General features: G+C 35.2%; 1 protein-coding gene across 1 annotated transcript in view; it reads left to right on the top strand.

Annotated features, from left to right (window-relative positions):
- Cdh7 (cadherin 7) overlaps positions 1 to 25,336 on the top strand; it is a 151,325-nt gene that overhangs the window by 82,203 nt on the left and 43,786 nt on the right. The window contains exon 6 of the mRNA XM_051203901.1: positions 19,460 to 19,713. Coding sequence (XP_051059858.1) covers positions 19,460 to 19,713 — 254 coding nt within the window. The remainder of the gene's footprint in view (positions 1 to 19,459; positions 19,714 to 25,336) is intronic.

The following is a 25,336-nucleotide window of genomic DNA, read 5'->3' as shown; positions in this document are numbered from 1 at the left end:
ATACTGCTCCACTCTTGCTTAGTTCCCACTCCATCCCTACATCCCTCCCTCTCTTCCATCCGCCCATGGCCCCTGACCATCCTCCATCCCATTTTCAATACCCCACTCCACATGTAGGGTAATGATTTCCTGGAGGGATCATCTAAATCTGTCAAGTATTTACGGTAGGAACTAGAACCTCCCTCCTGCTTCTAGGTTAAAAGAGTATTCCTCCATGGGACACGTGCTCCCAAAGTCCTATTGGGCACTATCAGAGGTCCATATGATTGATCAGGCCTTCAAATTAGGCAGGTTTGAGTTGGTCCAATGCTGGATTCCCAGCTATCAGTCTGGGGTCCCACTAGCTCATCCTAGTTCAGTTCAGTTGTCTCTGTGGGTTTCTGTAGCTATGTATTGTCCTCACACTCTGCATTTAGATTCCAGTTTGGCTCAATGTTTAGCTGTGGGTGTCTGCCTCTTATTTCCAGTGGCTACTAGATGAGGGCTCTATGATGGTGGATAAGTTAATCATCAATCTCATTATCAAGGACGGGCATTTATGGTAGCCATTGCATTGTTGCTCAAGTTGTTTGATGGGATCAGTCTTGTAGGTCTCTGGACATTTCTCTAGAGACAGTTTTGTCTAGAAAACTACAATGGCTCCCTCTTTTATTGTATCTCCATCTATGTCTCTCTCTCTCTCATCTATTCCTCCTCTGACACAATCTTTCTAACCCCACATGCTTTCCTCTCCTCTCTTTCTCTTTCTCTTTGCCTCCTCTCCACTCACAACCCTTCAACTCCCAATAAGTTCAAGAGATCTTGTTCCTTTTTCCTTTCGGTATCCTAGTTTCTCTGGCAGTGTGAACTGTAGGCTCGTGATCCTTTGTTGTATGTCTAAAATCAAGATATGAATGAGTACATACCATGATGCTTTTTTTGTGACTTGGTTACCTCATTCAGGATGGTTTCTTCAAGTTCCCTCATTTGCCTGTGAATTTCAAGATTCCATTGTTGTTTTCCACAGAGTATTATTCCATTGTGTAAATGTGCCACATCTTCTTTATCCATTATTCACTTGAGGGGCATCTAGGTGGCTTCTAGGTTCTTGGTACTACAAATAATGCTGCTACATGCATAGTTGAACAGATGTCTATAAGGAGTAGGTTTTTCCGCCTGCTGCTGGTCTTGTTCCGCCAACACACCAGGCCTAAATAACACACAGAGACTCTGTATTTGATATAATTCTGTTGGCTAGGTACTAGGTTCTTATTGGATAGATCTGTCTTAAGTATTAACCCATTTCTGTTGATCTAAGTACTACCACTTGGTTTCATCTTATCAGGGAATGGGATGGTGTTGTGCTCTCCCCAGTCTCTCCATCTTGACTCCTTCCTACTACTTCTCTCTCCTCCTTGTCTCCTAGTCCCCAACTATCTTGCTTTTCTATTGGCCATCAGTGCTTTATTCATTAAGCAGTATGAGAAACATATTTATAGAATGACATCTCCCATCATCTCCTCTTTTCTGTCTAAAATAAAAACAAGGGTTTTAACTTTAGCATAGCAAAATTTACAACAGTTATCAAATAAAAATCACAGTTAACAATGTTTAGTCCATTAACATTTAGTAAGATTTAAGAAAATATTTCATCATCCATTCTATCTTTGTGAGTCTAAAGTTCTTTAATCCTAACTAAGGAAACCTATAACCATAACTATCTGTGTTCAACTCCTTCAAAGACCACAGAAGGATAGTATATAATCTCTAGAAATGACAGAGACAACTCACTGCCTGGTCAGTCACCTGAAGTTCTTCTGTAATCTTCTATCTTCAGCCCATAGGACATAGTGTGTCTGAAAGACTCTTTAGCAAAGCAGGAAACTTTAAACTGTCTTATTTAATGGCAGTTTGTAACTCATTTATCTGTGGGTCCTGCATGTCCAGATTATATTGCATAAAGTCAAACAGTCCAGACAAGAGCAATATCTTGTACAAATGGCTAGTTTTGCCACATTGGAAGTAAACTTCATAAGGTGTTTCTTTAATGTCCATCTTCCTTTCCCCTTTCTGGTGCAGGTGGTGTTGCCAGGAGTATTTATGTCTCATTGTCAAGAAAAACCCTAAACCATTTTAAATGCCATATTCTGTAGGTCTTTGAAAGGTTTGAAGATTGCCTATTTATCTCAAATACATCTCTGTATATCTAGAAATCCTAAGTAACTTAACTATAAGTTTTGACTATTATAGGTAATGATCTATAATCTGTGGTGTTATACATTTTTAAATGAGCTATTAAACACAATACCTAAACAAGAGGAGAAATATACACGTGACAAAATTGAACTTAAATTTGTATCAATAAATAAAAATCCATTCCAACACAAAGTATTCATATCTATACCACAATTCCTTTTTACCTTTAAAAAGAATTGGCTGTGATCATTAACCATTTATAACCAACCGCATTTAAATGAAAACAAGCATTTATAAACAATATTTGGGAATTTGGGCATTGTTCTTTCCAAACTGCTTCCTTTGATAAGGGGCACTGTCATTGGGGGGATCCTAAGAAGATTCAGAAAACCTGGCTATAGTCTGCAAGGCTGCCTTGTTCAAGCTGTTTTGAATGTAGGATTACCAGGAATTCTGATTCAGGGGGTCTGGCTTGATCAAACCATGTCAATCTGGAAGGAATCCACAGCTTTTCATTTTCTGTAGAAATAAAAATAGAAACCCTTTTCCCCAGTAACTTGTCCTGAGACTTAAATTTTGAAGTTAAAGCACTTTTAAAATATATAAATTGAATTAATCCAGCAGTGTTTCCTTTAACAGTTGTTTCCTCAGCAGTCAAACGATATAAAGACAATATAATGCCATACAGTATAAGATTCTCTTTGAGCTTTTCTTCTTTACGAGGCTTTATTATTACTCTGTTTCTTTTACTTTTTATTTTTTATTTTTTGAGACAGGGTTTCTCTGTGTAACTTTTATATGTCCTGGAATTCACTCTGCATACCAGGTTTACTTTGCAATCACAGAGAGAGATCTCCTTGCCTCTGTCTCCTGAGTGCTGGAATTAAAGGTGTGTGCCACCACACCCAGCAACTCTCTGTCTTTTTAAAACCATTTTTCTACCCACTTCAAATATGCAGATATAATATCTCATTTTGCTAAGTATTTTAGTGTCTGATTAGTTACTACTGTTTGATTATAAATTTTATCTTGAGTTCATTCTTTATGATCTTTTGAATGTATGCTTCTCTACTTCACAATATAATTGATCTTTACTTCATATTGCTTTCATTAACTATGTAGAATCAAATAGAAAAGTTCATCACAATTTGAATAATTTGTTGTTGTACTATATAATATTTGCTTATATTGTAGTAAATAAGCAGTGAATTTAGGAATAAGAAGAAACAGGAAAATAGTATTACAAATAGTGAGAGAGCATTGTGAAAGACTACCTCAAATTATGTAATTTTTGCATGAATATCTATAGAAAATTCTTAAAAGTTCATCATTACATATACATAAGACTCAGTATTTATGCTATTTCAGAGAGTTATACATAGCTTCTATGAATTCTGAATAATATTGTAGAGTAAAAATATAAAATAACAATGTCAGGTATTTAGAGAAAAGCAAAGGGTAATCTGTTACCATTAATGAACACTTTTGTAATGCTATTTATAATGAGGCAGATAGGGATTTAGAATTCAAATGCGGCAAAGATGATGATTGTCACATCTGAGTGAAAACTAAATTTTTCACTCATCTTAGGCTACTGTTCTATGCCCTAATTCACAATGTAAGAACTTCTTCTTTTATGAGTTTCCTTAAAGATATGACACTTCTTCATTGAACACAACTCATTGCACAGTTTAAATCCTCAGCTGTGATTAAATATGGAGTTGTTCTTTATAAAGTGCCCTGCCATAGAGTTACAATGAAGTAACTCTATACATATGCACAATGAAGTATGCATTTTAAAGTTGCATTTCCTTTGAAGGTTAATTGTCTCTGGCGTCTATACCACAAATTACTTGTCATGATATCCAGGACAATGTTGCTGTGCTATCTGCATTATCCCCTCAAAGCCATGTCTGGAAGAGAGGGGAACAGTTGCAGAGAACTGTATACTTTTTGTAATTTTGCTGTTTTCTTTCTTCTGTGAAGATAAAAGATATAGAATGTGTGTTATTCTTCCAACCTTGAGCTCATTTGCACAGAAGTTACATATCTTGAGTTTACTTTCCTGTGAGCAAATGTGTCTGTTTCCTAATGTATGAAATAGTAAGATACTCATACCCAAAGGCAAGTGTTAATTTCACTACTTAGGTTCTTGCTGTGACTTTATGGAAACTACATTGGGATTTCAGGTTTATTTTCTTCTCTCTCAAATTTTCCTTTATAGATTTTATTCAAGTAGTTAAGTTGCTGTAGATGTACTTTTCTCATGTTGTACTAAAGGTAGTTCTTTATTGTTGACTGTGAAAAAAGTCATAACTTGGAGTTTTTAGAAGAACAAGATATGAGAAATCAATAAAAATCCTTTGGTTGTCTGTGTAGAGATGTTTCAACATTGTAACTGACTCACCATGATTATATGCAGAAGAAACATCAGAACCATCAATAAAGAATCAACATTAAGAAAGGTGATATTAGTCTAGATACCAACATATGATGGACTTGATATAAAACACTAAGACTCTTTCCCCAATGTGTATTTTCTTTTGTTTTTGACTGTGACTACCACATTGATTTCAGTGTGTGTGGGGGGGGAGGAAGAGAAAGAGAGAGAGAGAAAGAGAGAGAGAGAGAGAGAGAGAGAGAGAGGACAGAAACGCACACTTAGAGAAATATTCTCCAGTGAGTAAGTCATGAATTTTATAAGGCAAGCTATAAGTCACAAAAATGCAAATGTTTCTTTACTTTCTGTCTTTTAAGATGACATGTTGATTTCTAAGATAGTTTTATTGACAATTTGAATAAAGCCTTCTGAAAGAAGATTCAACAGGGTTTAGTTATTATATGATATGCACAAAGGGAAAATGGAACTTAAAGTAGAAACACCAATAGTTACTGTATGGATATTTGTGTGTTCTTTTAGGACTAGTATATCCAAGCTGTCCATACACATTATTATTAATGTGCTTTATTTTACCTGCTTGTTATAGTCAAGGCAATATTTCAGGATCATAAGCAATGTTTGAAGATTAAGAACATAAATGAAGATAGACATTTAAGGGACAAGTGTCCACTTATATGCAATAAATTTACAGTGTGGTTGAGTACAGCAGCAAACTGAATGTATGCTAGGATAAAAGGATATTAAGAATTATTTCTTAAAACTGCAACAACAAAACAAAAATACTTAACTTGTTACAGAAAAACTGCAAGAAGTCAAATTGTTGTATTTTTCCAGAAGGAATACATTTACACTATTTTTCTGCTTGCCCTAGGTGATCTCTAAGGCTCATCAGCAACTACCTGAAGTAAAAAAGTGTTAGTTTTAACTCTGTGAAGAAGGCTCGAGGCTGGGAGGAAGACAAGAGGTGCTAGACATGTGCTTCTCATTAGATAGCACTAGACAGATGTGCCAGGAACTCTAATGAGAGACAATATAAGGAATCTTAACACTCATACCCTAAGAAATACTGCTTCATTACCTGTATATTGTTATGATCATAAGTAGAAAAATATCCAGATTCTTCAATTATTTCCCTGCTTTCTCCTTCCATTTAGGCTATTTCCCTTTTTCTTCATCTGCCATGAGGTGATCAACATTTCTCTCTGAGATGACTATCTGCCTCAACACAGGTCCATAGCAATAAACCTATTGACTATAAATTCATATTTCATGATCCTGGGGAAAAAAAATCCTTACCTCTGTCTGATTTTTATATGTTAAAATTGACTTGTGGGTCTATGAAATTCATTTAGAAACACAGCAATGTCATTTTTGTGTGTGTATGTATATATATATATATATATATATATATATATATATATATATATATCTTTTGACTCACTCCTATATTATTTTTCCATGTTTTCTTTTTTTTTTTTTCCAATTACGGAATGATTTATTATAGCATTAAAGAATGTACACTATAATAACATAAAATGTACAACAAGTAGAACACTCTTTACAGTTAATATAATAGGATAAAATAGAAAAACAAGAAATATTTTTTTTTTAAGCATTTAAGTTTCTAGTTTACTAAGATGGCTCACAAAACTTTAAATTGTCTTTTTGACAATTCAGAAATACAATTTTCTTTTGTAACTATTAACTGTATTGCTTAGACTTTTTTTTTTTAAAGTAGTATAGTGTTTTATTTTTTTTTTTTGCAATTTTTTTTATGCATATAGAGTATTTTTTATTTAATTTTATATAACAAAGTCCAATTAAATGAAAACAAACATTTATACACAATATTTGGGAATTTGGGCGTCGTTCTTTCCAAACTACTTCCTGCTGGTAAGGGGCGCTGTCTTGGGAGATTCGAAGAAGATTCAGATATCCTAGCTGTAGTCTGTAGGGCTGTTTTGTCCAGCTGTTTGGAATGTAGGATCAGCTTGTACTCTGTTTCAGGCGGTCTGGTGGGATCAAACCACATTAGTCTGGAAGGAATCCACATCTTTTCATTTTCTGTGGAAACAAAAATAGAAATACTTTTCCCCAGTAACTTGTTCTTCAACTTAAATTTTGGAGTCAAAGCGTTTTTTTTTTTTTTTTTTTTTTTTTTTTTATTTTACATGTCGATCCCAGTTCCCTCTCCCTCCCTCCCTCCCTCCCTCCCTCCCCCCAAGCCCTCCCTCCCTCCTTCCCTCCCCTTTTGCCCTCTCTACCCTCTCCCATGCACTCTAAACACCCTCCCCTCCCAACCCCCCACCACAATACAATATGTAGGGGAATGCCATCCAGTTGGGGTCATGTAGATCTGACAGGTCCTGTGAAGTAGGGACTAGGGGTTCTCTCCTGTCTCTAGAATAAGGCAGTTATCCCTCCATGGGGGATATGTTTGCAAAGTCCTCTTGTGCACCAGGGATACATCCTGGCTCCACTGTCTGAGGTCTCTTAGACTGCTCAGACCTTCTGGCTGAGAGCCATATTCAGGGGGGTCCGAGTCAGACCCCTGTTGGCTTCCCAGCTATCAGTCTAGTGGCCCTTAGCTCCTCCTTGTTCAGGTAAGCTGTCTCTATGTACTTCTACCTCATGGTCTTGTCCTCTCCATCTGCTTCTGGGTTCTAGTTTGACTCAGTGTTTATGTATGGGTGTTTGCTCCTGTTTTCAACAGGCATTAGTTGAGGACTCCATGGAGAAGTTAGTTGTTGATCTCACTCTCCAGGAAGGACATTTATGATAGCCTTTCCACGGAAGCTGAGATTGTTAGTTGGGAGCAGTCTTGTAGTTCCCTCGACCTTTCTTTGTGTTCAACTTTATCTTCAAACCAATATTGGCTCCCTCTTTTATGTTCTCTCTCTCTGTCTCTGTCTCTCTCTATCTTTCCTATTTTCCATTCCTAACCAGGCTCAATCCTCCTGGTCGCACATGACTTCCTCTCCTCCCTCTCATTTTCTCCTACTTCTCTCTCCATTAACTGTCCTCCCCCACTATACCTGAGGTCTGGGGGACTTGTCCCTTCCCAGTTCTGTGAGGGACTTTATATGAATCTCTTAGAATACACCTTGTATCCTAGTTCCTCTGGTGATGTGAATTATAGGCTGGTGATCATTTGATCTAGGTCTAAAATCCATATATGAGTGAGTACATACTGTGTTCCTCTTTTTGTGACTGGGTTACCTCATTCAGGATGGTTTCTTCAAGTGCCATCCACTTGCCTGCGAATTTCAAGATACCATTATTTTTTTCTGCAGAGTAGTATTCCATTGTGTAGATGTGCCACATCTTCATTAACCATTCTTCAATTGAAGGGCATCTAGGTTGCTTCCAGGTTCTTGCTATTACAAATAGTGCTGCTATGAACATAGTTGAACAGATGTCTTTGTTGCATTGATGTGAATCCTTTGGGTATATGCCTAAGAGGGGGATTGCCGGGTCCTGTGTTAAACTAATTCCCATTTTCCTGAGGAACCGCCATACTGATCTCCAAAGTGGCTGTATGAGTTTGCACTCCCACCAGCAGTGGAGGAGTGTTCCACTTTCTCCACATCCTCTCCAACATAAGTCATCACTGGTGTTTCTAATTTTAGCCATTCTGGCAGGGGTAAGATGGTATCTCAAAGTTGTTTTGATTTGCATTTCCCTGATAGCTAAGGATGTGGAACATTTTCTTAAGTGTCTTTCAGCCTTTTTGATTTCCTCCATTGAGAATTCTTTCTTCAGTTCTGTATCCCATTTTTTAATAGGGTTATTTGGTGTTTTGTTGACTAGTTTCTTGAGTTCTTTGTATATTTTGGAGATCAGCCCTTTGTGTGATATAGGATTAGTGAAAATCTTTTCCCAGTCAGTGGGCTGCCGTTTGGTCTTATCAACTGTGTCCTTTGCCTTACAGAAGCTTCTAAGTTTGAAGAGGTTCCATTTATTAATTGTTTCTTTCAGTGTCTGTGCCCCTGGAGTTATGTTCAAGAAGCGGTCTCCTATACCAATTTGTTCAAGGGTACCTCCTACTTTCTCTTCTAAGAGGTTCAATGTGGCTGGATTGATGTTGAGGTCTTTGATCCATTTGGACTTGAGTTTTGTGCATGGCGACAGACATGGGTCTATCTGCAGTCTTCTACACACCCTCATCCAATTGTGCCAGCACCATTTGTTGAAGATGCTATCTTTGCCCCATTGTATAACTTTAGCTGTTTTGTCGAAAATCAGGTGTTCATAGGTGTGTGGGTTAATATCAGGATTTTCAATTCGATTCCATTGGTCTACCTGTCTATTTTTATGCCAATACCAGGCTGTTTTCAGAACTATAGCTCTGTAGTAGAGCTTAAAGTCAGGAATGGTGATGCCTCCTGATGTTCTTTTATTGTATAGGGTTGTTTTGGCTATCCTGGGTCTTTTGTTTTTCCATATAAAGTTGATTATTATCCTTTCAAGGTCGGTGAAGAACTGTGGTGGGATTTTAATGGGGATTGCATTGAATCTGTAGATTGCTTTTGGTAAGATTGCCATTTTTACTATGTTTATCCTACCTATCCAAGAGCATGGGAGGTCTTTCCATTTTCTGGTATCTTCTTTAATTTCTTTCTTTAGAGTCACAAAGTTCTTATTATATAGATCTTTTACTTGTTTGGTAAGCGTTACACCAAGATACTTTATGTTGCTTGTGGCTATTGTAAATGGTGATGTTTCTCTGATTTCTTTCTCTGTCTCTTTGTCGTCTGAAAAAAAATAGGGCTACTGATTTTTTTGAGTTTATCTTGTATCCTGCTAGTTTGCTGAAGGTGTTTATCAGCTGTAGGAGTTCCCTGGTAGAGTTTATTGGGTCGCTTATGTAAACTATCATATCATCTGCAAATAGAGACAGTTTGACTTCTTCCTTTCCAATTTGGATGCCCTTGATCTCCTTTTGTTGTCTTACAGCATTAGCTAGAACTTCTAGTACGATATTGAAGAAGTATGGAGAGAGAGGACAGCCTTGTCTTGTTCCTGATTTTAGAGGAATTGGCTTAAGTTTCTCTCCATTCAGTTTGATGTTGGCAGTTGGTTTGCTGTATATTGCTCTTATTATGTTTAGGTATGTTCCTGTTATCCCTGACCTCTCTAATACCTTTATCATGAAAGGGTGTTGAATTTTATCGAAGGCTTTTTCTGCATCTAGGGAGATAATCATATGGTTTTTCTTTTTCAATTTGTTTATATGGTAGATCACATTGATAGATTTTCGTATGTTAAACCATCCCTGCAATCCAGGTATGAAGCCTACTTGATCATGGTGGATGATTTCTCTCATGTATTTTTGAATTCGGTTTGCCATTATTTTATTGAGTATTTTTGCATCGATGTTCATCAGGGATATTGGTCTGTAGTTTTCTTTCTTAGTTGTGTCTTTGTGAGGTTTGGGTACCAAAGTTATTGTGGCCTCATAAAAAGAGATTGGCAATAAACCTTCTGTTTCTATCTTGTGGAACAGTTTGAGGAGTAGTGGTATTAGTTCTTCCTTGAATGTCTGGTAGAATTCTGCACTGAATCCATCTGGCCCTGGACTTTTTTTCGTTGGAAGGCTTTCGATGACTGCTTCTATTTCATTTCGGGTTATAGGTCTATTTAAGTTGTTTGTCTGTTCTTGATTTAATTTTGGTAAGTGATAGTTATCCAGAAACTTGTCCATTTCCTTTGAATTTTCAATTTTTGTGGAATACAGATTTTCGAAGTATGACCTGAAAATTGTCTGGATTTCCTCTGTGTCTGTTGTTATGTTCCCCATTTCGTTTCTGATTTTGTTAATTTACATGTTCTGTCTCTGCTTTTTCGTTAATTTGGATAAAGGTTTATCAATCTTGTTGATTTTCTCAAAAAACCAACTCTTTGTTGCATTGATTTTTTGTACTGTTTTCCTGGTTTCTATTTTGTTGATTTCAGCCCTCAAGTTGATTATTTCCTGGCGTCATCTCCTGCGGGGTGAATTCGCTTCTCTCTGTTCTAAGGTTTTCAGTTGCGCTGTTAATTCATTTATGTGACTATCCTCTGTTTTCTTCATATGGGCAATTAGTGCAATGAACTTCCCTCGTACCACTGCTTTCAAGGTGTCCCATAAGTTCGGGTATGTTGTATCCTCATTCTCGTTGAATATTAGAAAGTCTTTAATTTCTTTCTTTATTTCTTCTTTGACCCAGGAGTGGTGCAATTGCACATTGTTAAGTTTCCATGAGTTTGCAGGTTTTCTGCTATTTGTGTTGTTGTTTATTCCAATTTTAAAGCATGGTGGTCCGATAAGATACAGGGGACTATTTCTATTCTCTTGTATCTGTTGAGGTTTGTTATGTCTCCTAGTATGTGGTCGATTTTAGAGAAGGTTCCATGTGGAGCAGAGAAGAAGGTATATTCTTTTGTCTTTGGATGGAATGTTCTATAGATGTCTGTTAGCCCCAGTTGAGACATAACTTCTGTTAATTCTTTTGTTTCTTTGTTGAGTTTCTGATTTGTGGTCCTGTCTAGTGTTGAGAGTGGTGTATTGAAGTCTCCCACTATAAGTGTGTGAGGTTTTATATGAGCTTTGAGTTTTAGTAGTGTTTCTTTTACGAATGTGGGTGGCTTTGTATTAGGGGCATAGATGTTCAGAATTGAGACTTTGTGTTGATGGATTTCTCCTGAGATGAATATGAAATGACCGTCTTCATCTCTTTTGACTAGTTTTGGTTTGAAGTCTAGCTTGTTAGATATTAGGATAGCTACGCCTGCTTGCTTCTTATTTCCAATTGATTGGAAAATCTTTTCCCAACCCTTTACCCTGAGGTAATGTCTATCTTTGGAGCTAAGATGTGTTTCTTGTATGCAGCAGAAGGATGGATTCTGTCTTCATATCCATTCTGTTAATCTGTGTCTTTTTATAGGTGAGTTAAGACCATTAATGTTGAGGGTGAGTAAGGACCATTGATTGTTGATGGTTGTTTGATTTAGGTTTGTTGTTGGCAGTGGTATTGTGAATATATTTGTTCTGCTTCACCCTAGGTTTCTGGTGTAGTTGGATTATCTGTTGCCTACATTTTTGTGGGCGTAGTTACCTTCCTTGGGTTGGAATTTTCCTTCCAATACTTTCTGTAGGGCTGGATTTGTAGATACATATTGGGAAAATCTGGTTTTGTCATTGAATATCTTGTTCTCTCCATCTATATTGACTGAGAGTTTTGCTGGATATAGTAGCCTAGGCGGGCATCCATGTTCTCTTGATACTTTTAGAACATCTATCCAGGACCTTCTGGCCTTGAGGGTTTCCATGGAGAAGTCAGGTGTAATTTTGATAGGTCTTCCTTTATATGTTACCTGTCCTTTTTCCTTCGCTGCTCTTAATATTTTTTCTTTATTCTGTATGCTTAGGTGTTTTGATTATTATATGTCGAGGGGTCTTTTTTCTTTGGTCCAGCCTATTTGGGGTTCGGTATGCTTCTTGTACTTTCATGGGCATGTCCTTCTTCAGATTTGGAAAGTTTTCCTCGATGATTTTGTTGAATATGTTTTCAGCACCTTTGAGCTGGGCTTCCTCACCTTCCTCTATGCCTCTTATTCTTAGGTTTGGCCTTTTCATGGTGTCCCACATTTCCTGGATATTGTGTGTTAAGGATTTGTTGGATTTATGGTTTTCTTTGGTCGATGAATCTATTTCTTCTAGTTTATCTTCTGCGCCTGAGATTCTCTCTTCCATCTCTTGGATTCTATTGGTTATGCTTGTGTCCGTGGTTTCCGATTTTTTGCCCAGCTTTTCAATTTCCAGCTTTCCTTCCATTTGTGTTGCCTTTATTTTCTCAATTTCGGTTTTCAAATCTTGAACCGTTTCCTTCACCTGGTTAATTGTTTTTTCTTGGCTTTCTGTACTTTCCTTAAGGAATTTGTTCATTTCTTCCACTTTTTTGTTTGTTTTTTCCTCTATTTCTTTAAGGGATTTTCTCACATCTTCTTTGAGGGCCTCTATCATTTTTATGATGGTGATTTTTAAGTCGTACCCTTCTGCTTCCTCTGCTTTGTTGTTGTGTTCCATTCTAGTTGGTGTAGATTCCCTAGATTCTGGTGGTGTCATGTTTGTCTTTCTGTTGTTAGGTGTTCTCTTGTATTGCCTTCTTCCCATAGTTTCTTCCTGTAGGTGTTGGTGGTGTCTCTTCCCTCTCTCTATGGTCCTTCCCAGATGGGCTTATGTGGATCAAAGATTCAATGTCTGTATCTCTGTGTGGTCCAAGCTCTCTAGGAGGCTTCTCTCTGGCCAATAGCCGGCAGAAGAGGACGAGGGGCTGGGCTGGAACTTGAGAAGGTTTTGCAGGGTAGTGGGATCTCACTGGAAACTGGCGCTCTCCAGCTGAGACCTCCTTCTTTGGCAGGGGCCCGGATTTATGGGTCAAGGATCTTGCCTGCAGGAACTCCAAGTGGACCTGCAGAGATAGGCGGATCTCTGGGAGGGGCCTGGGACTCCAGCAGAGGACTGGAGGCGGGGTCAGGGACCAAGCCGGTGGAAATTACAGGTGGTCCCACTTAGATAGTCAGGTCTCCTTTGTTCGGAGTTGCTCCAAGAGGTCTCCGAAGTAGGGTGGACTGTTGGCTCCACCCTCTGTCCCAGTGCTCAACCAGAGCGGCAGGACCGTAGGTGGGGTAGGGCACAGGGTGGGGGGGGTAGGCTGGAGGTTGGGATGGGTGGGGGTGTATCAGAGCTCCAAGGGTGCTCTCAAAGGGGACCTGAGACAGGAGCAGCAGGATCAGGGGCCAATCCAGGGAGTTCAGGCGGGGGAGGGGGGGAAAAGAGGTTGAAGGGGACAGGCAGCCCCGATTGGGCCCAGACTCACCTCTGGCCAATAGCCGGCAGAAGAGGACGAGGGCTGGGCTGGAACTTGAGAAGGTTTTGCAGGGTAGTCTGATCTCACTGGAAACTCTATTTTTCCATCTTTTCAACTCAATTTTTTCTATTCTTTAATCTGTTTATATTTTACACTTAAATGCTTAACCTTTTTTTTATATATATATTTCCCATAAGTTGTTAAACTTAGATAGTTTTGTTCATTTAGAAACAAAAGCATCTCTATTGTATTGAATAGTGGTCATCTACAGTAGATACCTAAGGTTAATATTTTATTATCTTAAAAATTTCAGTCTAGCATACAAACATGAATATGAAAAGAAAAATCATCCCGCAGAGCAGGATATACCAAATACCTGTTATTATCAGCTTCTTAAACATTTGTGACATAAAGATAACATCAAAATAAAAACAATGTATTCCCTATATGTTATTTCCATTATCTTCCTATAACAAATAACTTCTTATTCACCATTGGGTATAGATTTCATGGTGAACAATAATCTCATGGACAAACTTTTATCGTTACAATATTATTTGTAGCTGTCACACAAAAAAAACACTAAAAAAAATTAAGTAAACATGGTTAGAGTAAATTCATGACAATTTCCTTAAGAGGGGAAAAATCAGAGACAGGCTACATAAAACAGCAGCCTGACTTTAATATTATAAAATGAATTTGAAATTTGAAACCATGAATCATTATTGTTTGCTTATAACTGTTCTTCTTTCTTTATGACAACAGATATTTTTACACTATGAAAAGAGCCCACCACTTCATTGATTGGATGCAAACCATCATCTAATCATGGTGGTTGAATTTCATTGTGTTTGTTCCTGGGTCTTAGGAGGAGATAATCATGGGTTATGAAAAATATCTGTAAGTTTTTTATGAAGGTTTAAATCTCAAAGGATCAGCGAAGCAATCTACATAGAATGATCTCTAAAGAAAATATTCTTATGAAGAAGAGGACAAGAGAAGACAGTATAAATTTACCAAAGCTGAAGAGAACATTAAGAACTTCTGTCAACTTATTTGAAGTAGGGACTAGGACTTCTCCTGGATAGCATAACTCTACATGTGGAGTGGGGGGTGGGAGAGATGCATGTGATGGGGGAGAAAAGGAAAGAGGGAGGGAAGGAGGCAGATGGAACTGGGATTGATATGCAAAATAAATAAATAAATAAGAAATTTCTGTAATTTCCAGTGACTTGTAAGAAAGGACCATATTCAGTGTGATGGATCCAATGGGAAAAAAATATATGAATAGAATAGAATTCTTGTACTTGCACAGAATTTGGGGCTTTTGTGTGTAAAGTAACTTAGCTAAAAGATGCTGAAAACATATTTATGATTTGTTGAAATTTAAACCACATTGTAAAATTAAAAAAAAAAAAAACAAAAAAAAAAACTAAAACTTCTGGGTTACAACCCAGGGAAAGTTCTACATAAAAATTAGTTGTGTTTGGCTTTTAGAATCTACTTTGGAAATATCTTAATTATTACATGTTACATGATCTACAGATTACATATGTATAGAACTTATTTTGCAGGCATGCTTTCTCTGTGGTTATACATCACTTGAAAATTCTGAGCAGTAAGTTTATTTAAAGTGAAATTATCTTTAAAGAACAAAAGCTATTTTGTCTATTGACATTGTCTGATTCACTTGACATCATTTACTCAGAAGTTATAAGTTTGATAGTTATGAAATCAAGAAGGAATTATAATGGAAGAAAAGCTTATGTCTGATATAAAATAGATGAAATCTGACTTATTTTATATTCATGTGCATGTGTCTATGTCTAAGGCATGTCTTTGTATGTCCTATATAACATATATAACAGAAGAAAGTTTTACATCACTGGAACTGGAGTTATAGATTGTTGTGATCTGTCTGATTTATTTGCTAGGAATTAAACTTGGAGTTTCTGGAAGGAAAACTTTTGCTTTTAACAACGAGCCATTTCTCTAGACCTTTAATAGAATGTTTTTAAATGATAAAAACTGAACAAGTTTTATAGCAAATCATTATTAAACATAAAACAGAACATACGCATACCATACAAATATTAGTTAGCCATAATGGCACTTTAGCTTGCATATTATACTAATTTATCACACAAAGCTTTAGCCAAAGGTACAAGATCACTGAGTACAATGACAATGGGCTTGGCTATAATACAGGAGCCAGGTGGACTGACAAGAGAAATGTATTGTAATTAGCTTATTAAATATATTAAAAGCATATGTTGATTCAATGGGAATTAAATCAGTCGTGGCTCCATTAATTAAGTAATTTGTTTTGTGAATGAATAGAACAAAACGTTGTCCTACATAGGAGAGGAAATGAAGATATAAAAGCTGTGGTACTGCTATGTATTTTTCCTTTTTAAAACTGCATTTATTAAAACTGCATCTCAGCTGTGGCTTCATTGTATATGCATAGAGACAAAGGAGGTCTTGGTCATCTATGATGTACATCTTATTTCTCAGAGATGACAGGAACAGATAAAATGTGACATTTGCCCCCATCTGCTATTGATAAGTTTTGTATTCTTCCAAATTCATAAAAACCCATATTGTAAGTGAGGTGTGCAGGAGCTCTATACATCTGAAATCTGGAAGAAATCCTGTCTGTTAGAGCAGAAATTTATTTGGTGGGGAACCTACATGACCATGAGTTCATAGAGTATTCCTTCCTCATAAAATTGAACTTTAGGACATTTCTCTAAAAGTTTTTATTATTTACTTTTCGCAACTCTTAAAAATGCTATACATTCTCATCTAAGATTCTATAATAAAATAACAAAATGTGCTGATTAAACAATAAAAATCTGTTTATTTAGCTATTGGAACCTGGGAAGTCCACTGTCAAGGCAAAATCAATTGCAGTTGATAACCTTCCCCATAGCTGTGAGATGACTCTGCTCAGTGTGCAATTATAAGGCAGATAGAGCAATGAGACTGTGGAAGCCCCCTCTAAGAGACAGGCTTTCGAATGGGCTTTCCTTCCCAAAACTGTCAAAGTTCTCCTCCCAGTGCCATAGGGGTGATTAAGTTATCAGCATGACAGTTTGAAAAAGCATAAATAATAAACACAAAACAAATACTAACTTCACATTTACTTAAATGTATTTTAAAGATGTGAACAAAGAGGCTGAAAAAATGACTAACAATTTCCAAGCATGTACTACTGCTGCACAGAGCTCTGGTTCAGTTTCTAGCTTACGTATTGGATCAATTACACTTGCCTATAATTCTAGGTGCAGGTAATCTGACATTCTCTCCTAGCATTCTTGGAAAACTGCATTCAAATGCACATACCCTCATTGAGATATAAATGCATACACATAATTTAAAAATGTAAATGCATCTGAAAAATATGAACAAAAGTACTTGGAAAGGAATTTTTCCTGATGTAGAGGCCTATTATTTCTTAAGCAAGTAGATTAGAGAAGTTTCCATACAGAAGACAATGATCTCTACCACATGTTCCATAAATGTAAAAAAAGAACGCAGAAGAGAGGGAGGAACAGCAAATGGCATTTCTCCCTCTCTCTCTCTCTCCATATATATATATATATATATATATATATATATATATAATTTTATTTTAATGCTAATGTTTCCATGGTTGCTGATCATTAAATATGAATTCTTTTATGGTCAGCGGATGGATTTTATCTGTATTTGTTTCTTTTTTTGCCATCAGAATCTACAGATGAAAAAGTGGCACCTGTATTTCCATAATAGCTTTTTGACTTCAGTAATTGTTATCTCCATGACTCCTGGACTACCAGCCTCATTAATCTTGTTACTATGCATTACATTAATGTGATGCTGGTTTCTAATGAGTCTCAAAAATTAAAGAGAACCAGTTCAGACTCTTTTCCTCTGTCCCTTTGTCTGTCATTTTTTTTTCTCCTGAGTCTTTTTTTTCTGTTTTCATTACAATTTTGTATATGATTATCCAGATAAACAAATATAATAGTTTGTAAATAGATTTTCTGTGCAACATATCAATAATGAGGAAGGAAAATTAGAATATCATTTCCAATACATGTCAAGTTATTACATAATATTATCAAGTTTTATAATACATTTCCCCTTTGAACAATTGGATCCATGGCTTATTGTGACATGTTCTTCAACTATTTTTTCATGCAACAATCTTTGAATCTTGGTTTATAATACTTTGTATAAATTCATTGATTATTCTATTTTCACAATACTACTACATGGATTATCTTCATACATACTGCTGTGTTTATATTAATTTAATACATTTAGTGTACTTCATGTTGCTGCCTTAGAGACCTGTTTATAATATGTCACTACAATATAATTACATTTCTTTTTTAAAGTTAATTTTAAATTGTTCTTGTGCACATGAGGCAAATGTTTCCTTGAGCTTAGAAGTACTTATTATACCTTTTGGAAATGTTGACAGCCTGATTGAATATCTTGAAAGTAATTTAGAGTTTGCACTGGTTTGTAAAAAGATGGGAAATGGAACATTTACCTTCCCTGTTTATTTGAGCATAATATTGGATAAGAAGGATTCTCTTATTGTTTGTCATTTACTTCAGTAAATGAGACTTGTGATTGTATATATCCTGAGTATTACGAATCAAATCTTCACAGAAGGAGAAGGAAAATGCTGAGTCTCACTATATACCCTCTTAGTCTCACTATATACCCTCTTAATCTATAGAGAAAGAGGGAGGGATGGTCTGATGGGATGTCTCAGTAGAGACGAGTCGTTCCATAGCAACTTTGGAATATTGGGTTTATCTGAAGATCCAAGGCAAAGGTGGAGGGACACAACTGGTGCCACAAATTATTCTCTCATCTCCACAGGTATAACTTGGTATGAGATGGAAAGCATATATAGTGCCCTCAATAAAATAATAATAAAAAACATGTACACAAAATTGGCTTAAACTAATGCTGAATTTCTAACAAGACATGTGGTACTATTTATCCATCATTTTCATACGGAAACCAGAATTTGATCTGCATTATTAATACTCATTATGTAGTAATTGTTATAAAGTGTGTATATGTGATATTAATATATGTATAAAATTGTTGGTACAAAAATATAGTTCTTTGAAGTCTTTCAGTTTTGTGTCATTATATGTAGAAGATTTGAAGACAGTTTTCAATGATAACATTGAGAACACAAGCTATGAGGTGCTGTAATTCTCCTTATGTTATTTTTCCAAGCATCTTCATACCACACATATAATTCTTATTATGAACAGATGGTGCTTTTTTGTAGCAATATTATTTTTTGTAATCTAGCCTCTACTGACTTATTTTGAATGATATTTTAACATCATTAGGCCTCTTAGGATAACACATAAAAATTTTAAATTCTGAAATATAGGTATCAGCTATCTAAGAAGAGAGTTTTTGTGTTTAGCAAAGGGCTGTTATAGAAAGCAGTACTGGTGAGTGCCCTATAGAAAGGAGTAAATCCTTATACAAAGGCTCCAGTATGTGTCTGAGACAAATCCATACACTTCCACTGTCATTAATTCTACATTTTCAGCCACCAGAGAACTCAGAATATGAGCATAACCCCCTAAGACACTCATCTTTTAAATAATAGATTGAGTAGACACAAGGTTTTCCTTCCATTTTAAAATAATTCCTGAATAAGGTAGATGGATTATATAAGGTAAGAATATTATACTGATGCCCTGTTGGAAAATATATTAAATCATATCACATTCTTTCAGATAATGTTATGAAGACTTGTGTTTGTCCCAGAAATGCATGGCAGTAGAATGGATTAAATTAGCTCAAAGTATTCACAATGGTCTGAGCCAAAAAAATCTAGCAAGGACTCTAATGGCCATAAAATCTTACTTGTTTGAATGCTGATCATGCATTTTCATGACAGAGTCTCTTCTACAACTATTGATATTCACAAATGACAAGGCTTGCTTTGCTGACTATGTAATTGGTAATTTAATTTCTATAATAACTTTCTTTATAGGAACTCGATTTTGAAGCCAAAACAAGTTATACCCTGCGCATAGAAGCTGCAAATCGTGATGCCGATCCCCGCTTTCTAAGTTTGGGTCCATTCAGTGACACCACAACTGTGAAGATAATTGTGGAGGATGTAGATGAGCCCCCTGTGTTTTCTTCACCCTTGTACCCCATGGAGGTATCAGAAGCTACACAGGTGGGAAATATCATTGGGACTGTAGCAGCTCATGACCCAGATGCTTCCAACAGCCCTGTGAGGTAAAGCTTTATCGTTCCCTTTTTCTACTATTCACATCAGTATTCCTGTACTCACACTCATAATCTTTATAATGGCCCTTTCTTGTCTGAAACAATTAAACTGCTATATTACAACTGTGGAAAGTCATAGTATAAAACTCTCAACAGGATAAGAAGCATACAGCATGTCTACTAATTCAGTAAGGTATTAATTGTTAATTAAATTAAAGAGTGATTAAATAAATAATTATTAAAAATGATCTCTCTGGGCAGCTTGCATTTACTAACCTTATTGCTTCTAGTTGTTTGCAATTAATTTAAATTACAATCTCAAATTTTTACTGGAAACATTGCTCTAAATATTCTCTTTGGGTATAATAAAATTATGGTATATAAGCACTTCTAATTATCTATGCTTTCACATATGAGATCTGCTAGTATCTTTTTATATGTGTGTGTGTTTGTGTGAATGTGGTGATCTGTGTAGCTTGGAATGAATATAGTAGGAAAGATAAACCTTAGAATATAAGCATTGTGTTTAAGTTTGTAATATATATCTGCATCCAATGACTATTCCAGTTTAATTTATTTTTCTATACTGAAATATCCTTAAAGCGAACACATTAAAGAAAAGGATTTATGCTCACAATTTCATGTTATAGTCCATCATGGCAGTGGGAACAGAAGACAGGTGGCCACATCATATTAAAAATCAAACATGCATGCATGTTCATTTGCCTTGTTCAGTGTTTGGCTTGGATTCTTTATTCTTTTATGCCTCTCATTAATTATTTGTGATGTGTGTGTGTGTGTGTGTATGTATGTATATATATATATATATATATGCATGTGTGTATACATATATGTATATATCTGTATATATACATATATGTATATATGGTATTTTACGTATATATATATATATATGTATATATATATATATATATTCACATACAAATTTATAAATACAGCCTGGGGAATTTATTTAGCTTTGCTCTTATGTACACAAATTTAGAGTTGATGACACGTGATCAGTTAATCTATCTGGGAATGATCCCTGGAGAATACTGACTTTCTCACACAGTAGCCAGTAAAATACTATAGCTCTTCATCTATACGTGCAGCCTTGTGCAGTTTCCTAAATTATAGAATATGGTTATGAAATGTTTCTCCATAATTACACAATTTAGGGAACCCCTCCCTATATCTAGATATCTGAGTCTATCTACATTAATCAAATTAATTAAAACAAATCCTCACATTCATGCTCACAATATTTATAAATCAGATATTGATGACAGTGGTATTTCCACTTAAATTATTTAATTTAATTATTGGGAGCATAATGTTTTCCAGCAAAAAAGAATATAAAAAGAGGTGAAAACATACTGAAAATACCATTATTAAGGAATACAATGAATAAAATTATATAAGGACATCTATAAAGTCTGTTGGTGTTTATTATCATAATTTAAGTTTCACTTTATTACTACCATTGTAAAATATTGTAGTGGAAATTTTCCTGAGAAACCATTGCCTTTTAAAGAATATTGTACATAAAATAAAACAATCTTAATGGTATAAAGTAATTATAAAAATAGGGAGGCAAAATGGGCTAAAATGGAGTCAGTGAGTGGTATTAGGAAGTATGAAATAATTTCTAAGTTTGAACTCTAAAAGTGATAGCTAGACTAAAGGATAAATTCCAGGTTATGTCAAGATCCCATGACTTTTACCTGTGAAAGACCATCTCTGTCCATTCTCTTTTCACTTGTTTTACCTTTCTGAAAAGTAAGGAAGATGAGTGGAAATTTAAAACAATCTTACATTATTTTCTCACAGAGAGATAAGCATGTCTCAAGCTATTTAAAATGTTTAATTTTGTGTTTAGTATTATCAAATTAACTACTTGACTTAAGTCTAATACTGTAATGCTTGAAACACGTTATTATTTTAAATTACTTTCATAATGTTAGCCATTAATACTCATAGTACATACTTTCTACTGAATCAAATTTCATATATTTGTCATTTATAATGTTCTCTGAGAGGCATATTCTATGCCTTATTGACTATATTTAATTTGAAGCTATCTCTGAAAAGTAGCTCTTTTCCAGCATTGTTGTTTGTTGGGTGAAATGCAATATGCTTCATGACTTCTGGTATGTCTCTGTGAGTCAGAAATAAGGAAAATTTGTTCTGACGTATGCTTCATTGTATTTTCTTTTGTAAATGATATGTACAAACCATGAACAATCTTAGTAAATATGACTACTTTATATTTCCTTTGTTACGTTTTCCTAAAAGCAAGTTAACACTGACATTTTATAGACAAGAACATTGGCTACATTTTTAGGAATTCTTTTATCTTGTATATATGTGCATGTCTGCATATGAATATTTATGCAGATGCCTGTGGAGTCCACAAGACAGTGTGAATCTGGAATTATAGGCAATTGATAGTTGTCTGACATGAGAGCTTGGAACCAAACTTGGTTCCTCAGAAGCATTTTATTTGCTGTTAGCTTCTGAACTGTCCCTCCAGCTGCCATTGTTTTTTATCATGAAGATTATTTTGTAATCACTACATCCCAATAAATGACAATAGTTGTACATTATACAATGGCATGGTGGTAGTAAACATATATTCTTATTAATTTTCAATCTATACAACCTCTATTAACATGTACAGACAGTGAAACAACAGTCTTTTGTGGATATAGAGAACAAGAAATTGCAGGTGGTGGTAGAATATACTGAGTCTTCATAGTCATGATTTTGCTTCTATGACTTCACAAATGTTCATTTTCTTTCACGTTCAGTGTGTGTGTGTGTGTGTGTGTGTGTGTGTGTGTGTGTGTGTTTGCGTGTGTTTGTATATGCATGTCCATGTACTTTCACAAAGTTGCTAGATAGTTTGTTGGGCTCAGAGGATAACTTTTATGCCTTGCTCTCCCTTCTCACCATATTGTTTCAGATTGCTAACACCTATTGTCTTTGAGATATGAAAAGGAAACACTAACTTAATTATAATTATTTAAATGTAAGACAATAATATTTGCAATGATAAATAGTACATCAGTTCTGAATTTGTTAACAAATTATCATATCAGATACAATGCTGGCAAATGCCATTAATGTTTAAGAAATTTACTCTTACATGAGATGGATTCTAGGTAGAAATATAAGTAAAAGCATATAGTAAAGCAACATTAAGATCCTTTTTCAATATGGTATGAATAACATTACATCCATATGTATTTATATTCAAAAGGAAAACTCTATTTGCTAATGTATTAAACACAGTCTCTGTGTGACTATTCTGTAGGCTTCTTCCCTCTGCTGAGATGAAATTGCATGCCTGCATCACTGTCAAAGCATTGTCATTTTGACTGTTATAGATGTAATTAGTACAAATGAAAAGGTTAGATGAATCCAGACCTCTATGATTGTCTACAATATAACACCTTTAGGAAATATTAGGTCTTTCTGTGGCCTTACCCTCATCCAGAAAGCTTATTTAAAGTATACCATACTTCATTTAATTTACTTTCCAGTTCTAACATATGAAAAAACAAATCATCAGTGAAATACAAAGGTGAAAATTGTGTGATACTTAAAATTGCTCAAGAAACAAAAAAGTGTCTCTCTGCTTTTCTTTATATATTTGTAGATAAAAAAAAAAGAGTAAGCATTCTCTGACCTGTTTTAAATGTTTTTATAATATTTTATGTCACTTTGGGCCTTCACCTACTACAAAAGGAAGGACAGCATATAGCCCATTCTGTCTGATGATCCTTTAAAATAGTAACAACTTCACTTTGTAGTTCTTGTCCAAGATTGTAGTAAACTCAAACTCATACTTCAAGTCAGCATTGGCAGGATGACCAGGCTCAAAATACGTTTATTAAGAAGTGTTTCTATAGAACAGAGAAAAGTGGCTAATTAACTGACAATAAGGGTGGGCAGTTTAACGTTTTCTGTTTTGCTGAAGAGTCTGAAAGACACTCTATGCCTTATAGGCAGAAGATAAAACATTACAGAAGAACCTGGAGTGACTGACCAGGTCTCTGTCATGTCTAGAGTTTACATATTATTATCCTTCTGTGTTTTTTAAAACAGTTGAACACAGATAGTTATGGTTATAGTTTTCCTTAGTTAGGATTCAAGATAAGTTATATAACATATGAGACATTAATCTCACGAAGATAGGATAGATCATGGAATTTTTTTTAATCTTGTTAAATGTTAATGGACTAAATATTGTTAACTATAGTTATTTGATAACTATTTTGTTATATATTTACTAGGTTAAGGTTAAAATCCTTCATTTTACTTAGACAAAAGAAGAGATGATGGGAGATGTCATTCTGTAAATATGTTTCTCTTATTGGTTAATGAATAAAGCCTTGTTGGTGAATAGGAAAGTAAGATAGGCAGGACTAGGAGACAAGCAGGATTCTTTGAGATGCAGTAAGGAGATTCAAGTTGTAGGTACACGTGAAGGTCTAGACCCTCTTTCTGGTAAGATAAGACAATGTGGAAATACTTAGATTGATAGAAATGTGTTAATATTTAAGACAGAACTAGATGATCATAAATGCTAATAATATATATGTATGTATATGCATGTATATGCATGTATACATATATATACATATATATATGTATGTATATATATATGTATAGTATGAGACACACTATGTGGAAAATGCTGATAAGAAACAGAGATGAATAAAACATTTCCTCTAGCACCTAGGAACTCACAATCTGGGTGAAGTAGCAGGATCTCTTAAAAGATAGGCACTAGAAAAAAAAAAAAAAACATGCTTTTGTTGTTATACATGGAAAACTGTGAGACATGAGACAACTCAGATCATTGAACAAGTGGTATTATTTGAGTAATACTAGCATCCAGAGTACTTGGAGTATAACAGTCTTTGGATAAGCAGACAAGCAGATAACACATATGATATAGAGAATGATGGTGTTTAGCTATATCCTAAAATGTTGGTGCAAAATTAGAAGATTCATTACTTAAGAACACACACACACACAAAAAAAAAAAAAACCTAAAAGGAAAGAATGTTAAAAGCAGCTATGTGTTTAAGTATAACATTAGTAAAAAAAATCATTGTGAAAATGGATCAAAATAATTATTAAGCATAATTAACTTCCTTAGGTTGGAGTTTTCTTTCCAGAAGATTCTGTATTGCTGGATTTGTAGATACGTATTGTGAAAATCTGTTTTTTGTTTGTTTGTTTGTTTGTTTGTTTGTTTCATTAAATATTTTGTTTTTTCTATAGTGATTGAGAGTTTTTCTGGGTATAGTCGCCTGGGTTGGAATCTATGAACTCTTAGTACTTGTAGGACATTTTGGCCTTGAGAGCTTCCATGGACAAGTCAGGTTTAATTTTGATAGTTCTGCCTTTATATGATACCTGCCCTTTTTCCTTCACTGCTCTTAATATTCTTTCTTTATTCTGTATGTTAGGTGTTTTGATTAGTATGCATCGAGGGTTTTTTTTTTTTTCCTTATGTACAGTCTATTTGCTGTTCAGTACGCTTCTAGTATTTTCATGGGCATGTCCTTCTTCAGATTGGGAAAGTTTTCTTCAATTATTTTGTTCAATATGTTTTCTG

Source organism: Phodopus roborovskii, unplaced genomic scaffold (assembly GCF_943737965.1).
Source record: "Phodopus roborovskii unplaced genomic scaffold, PHOROB, whole genome shotgun sequence".
NCBI lineage: Eukaryota > Metazoa > Chordata > Mammalia > Rodentia > Cricetidae > Phodopus > Phodopus roborovskii.
Note: the sequence above shows the minus strand (reverse complement) of the source record. Positions and strands in the feature narration are given on the sequence as shown.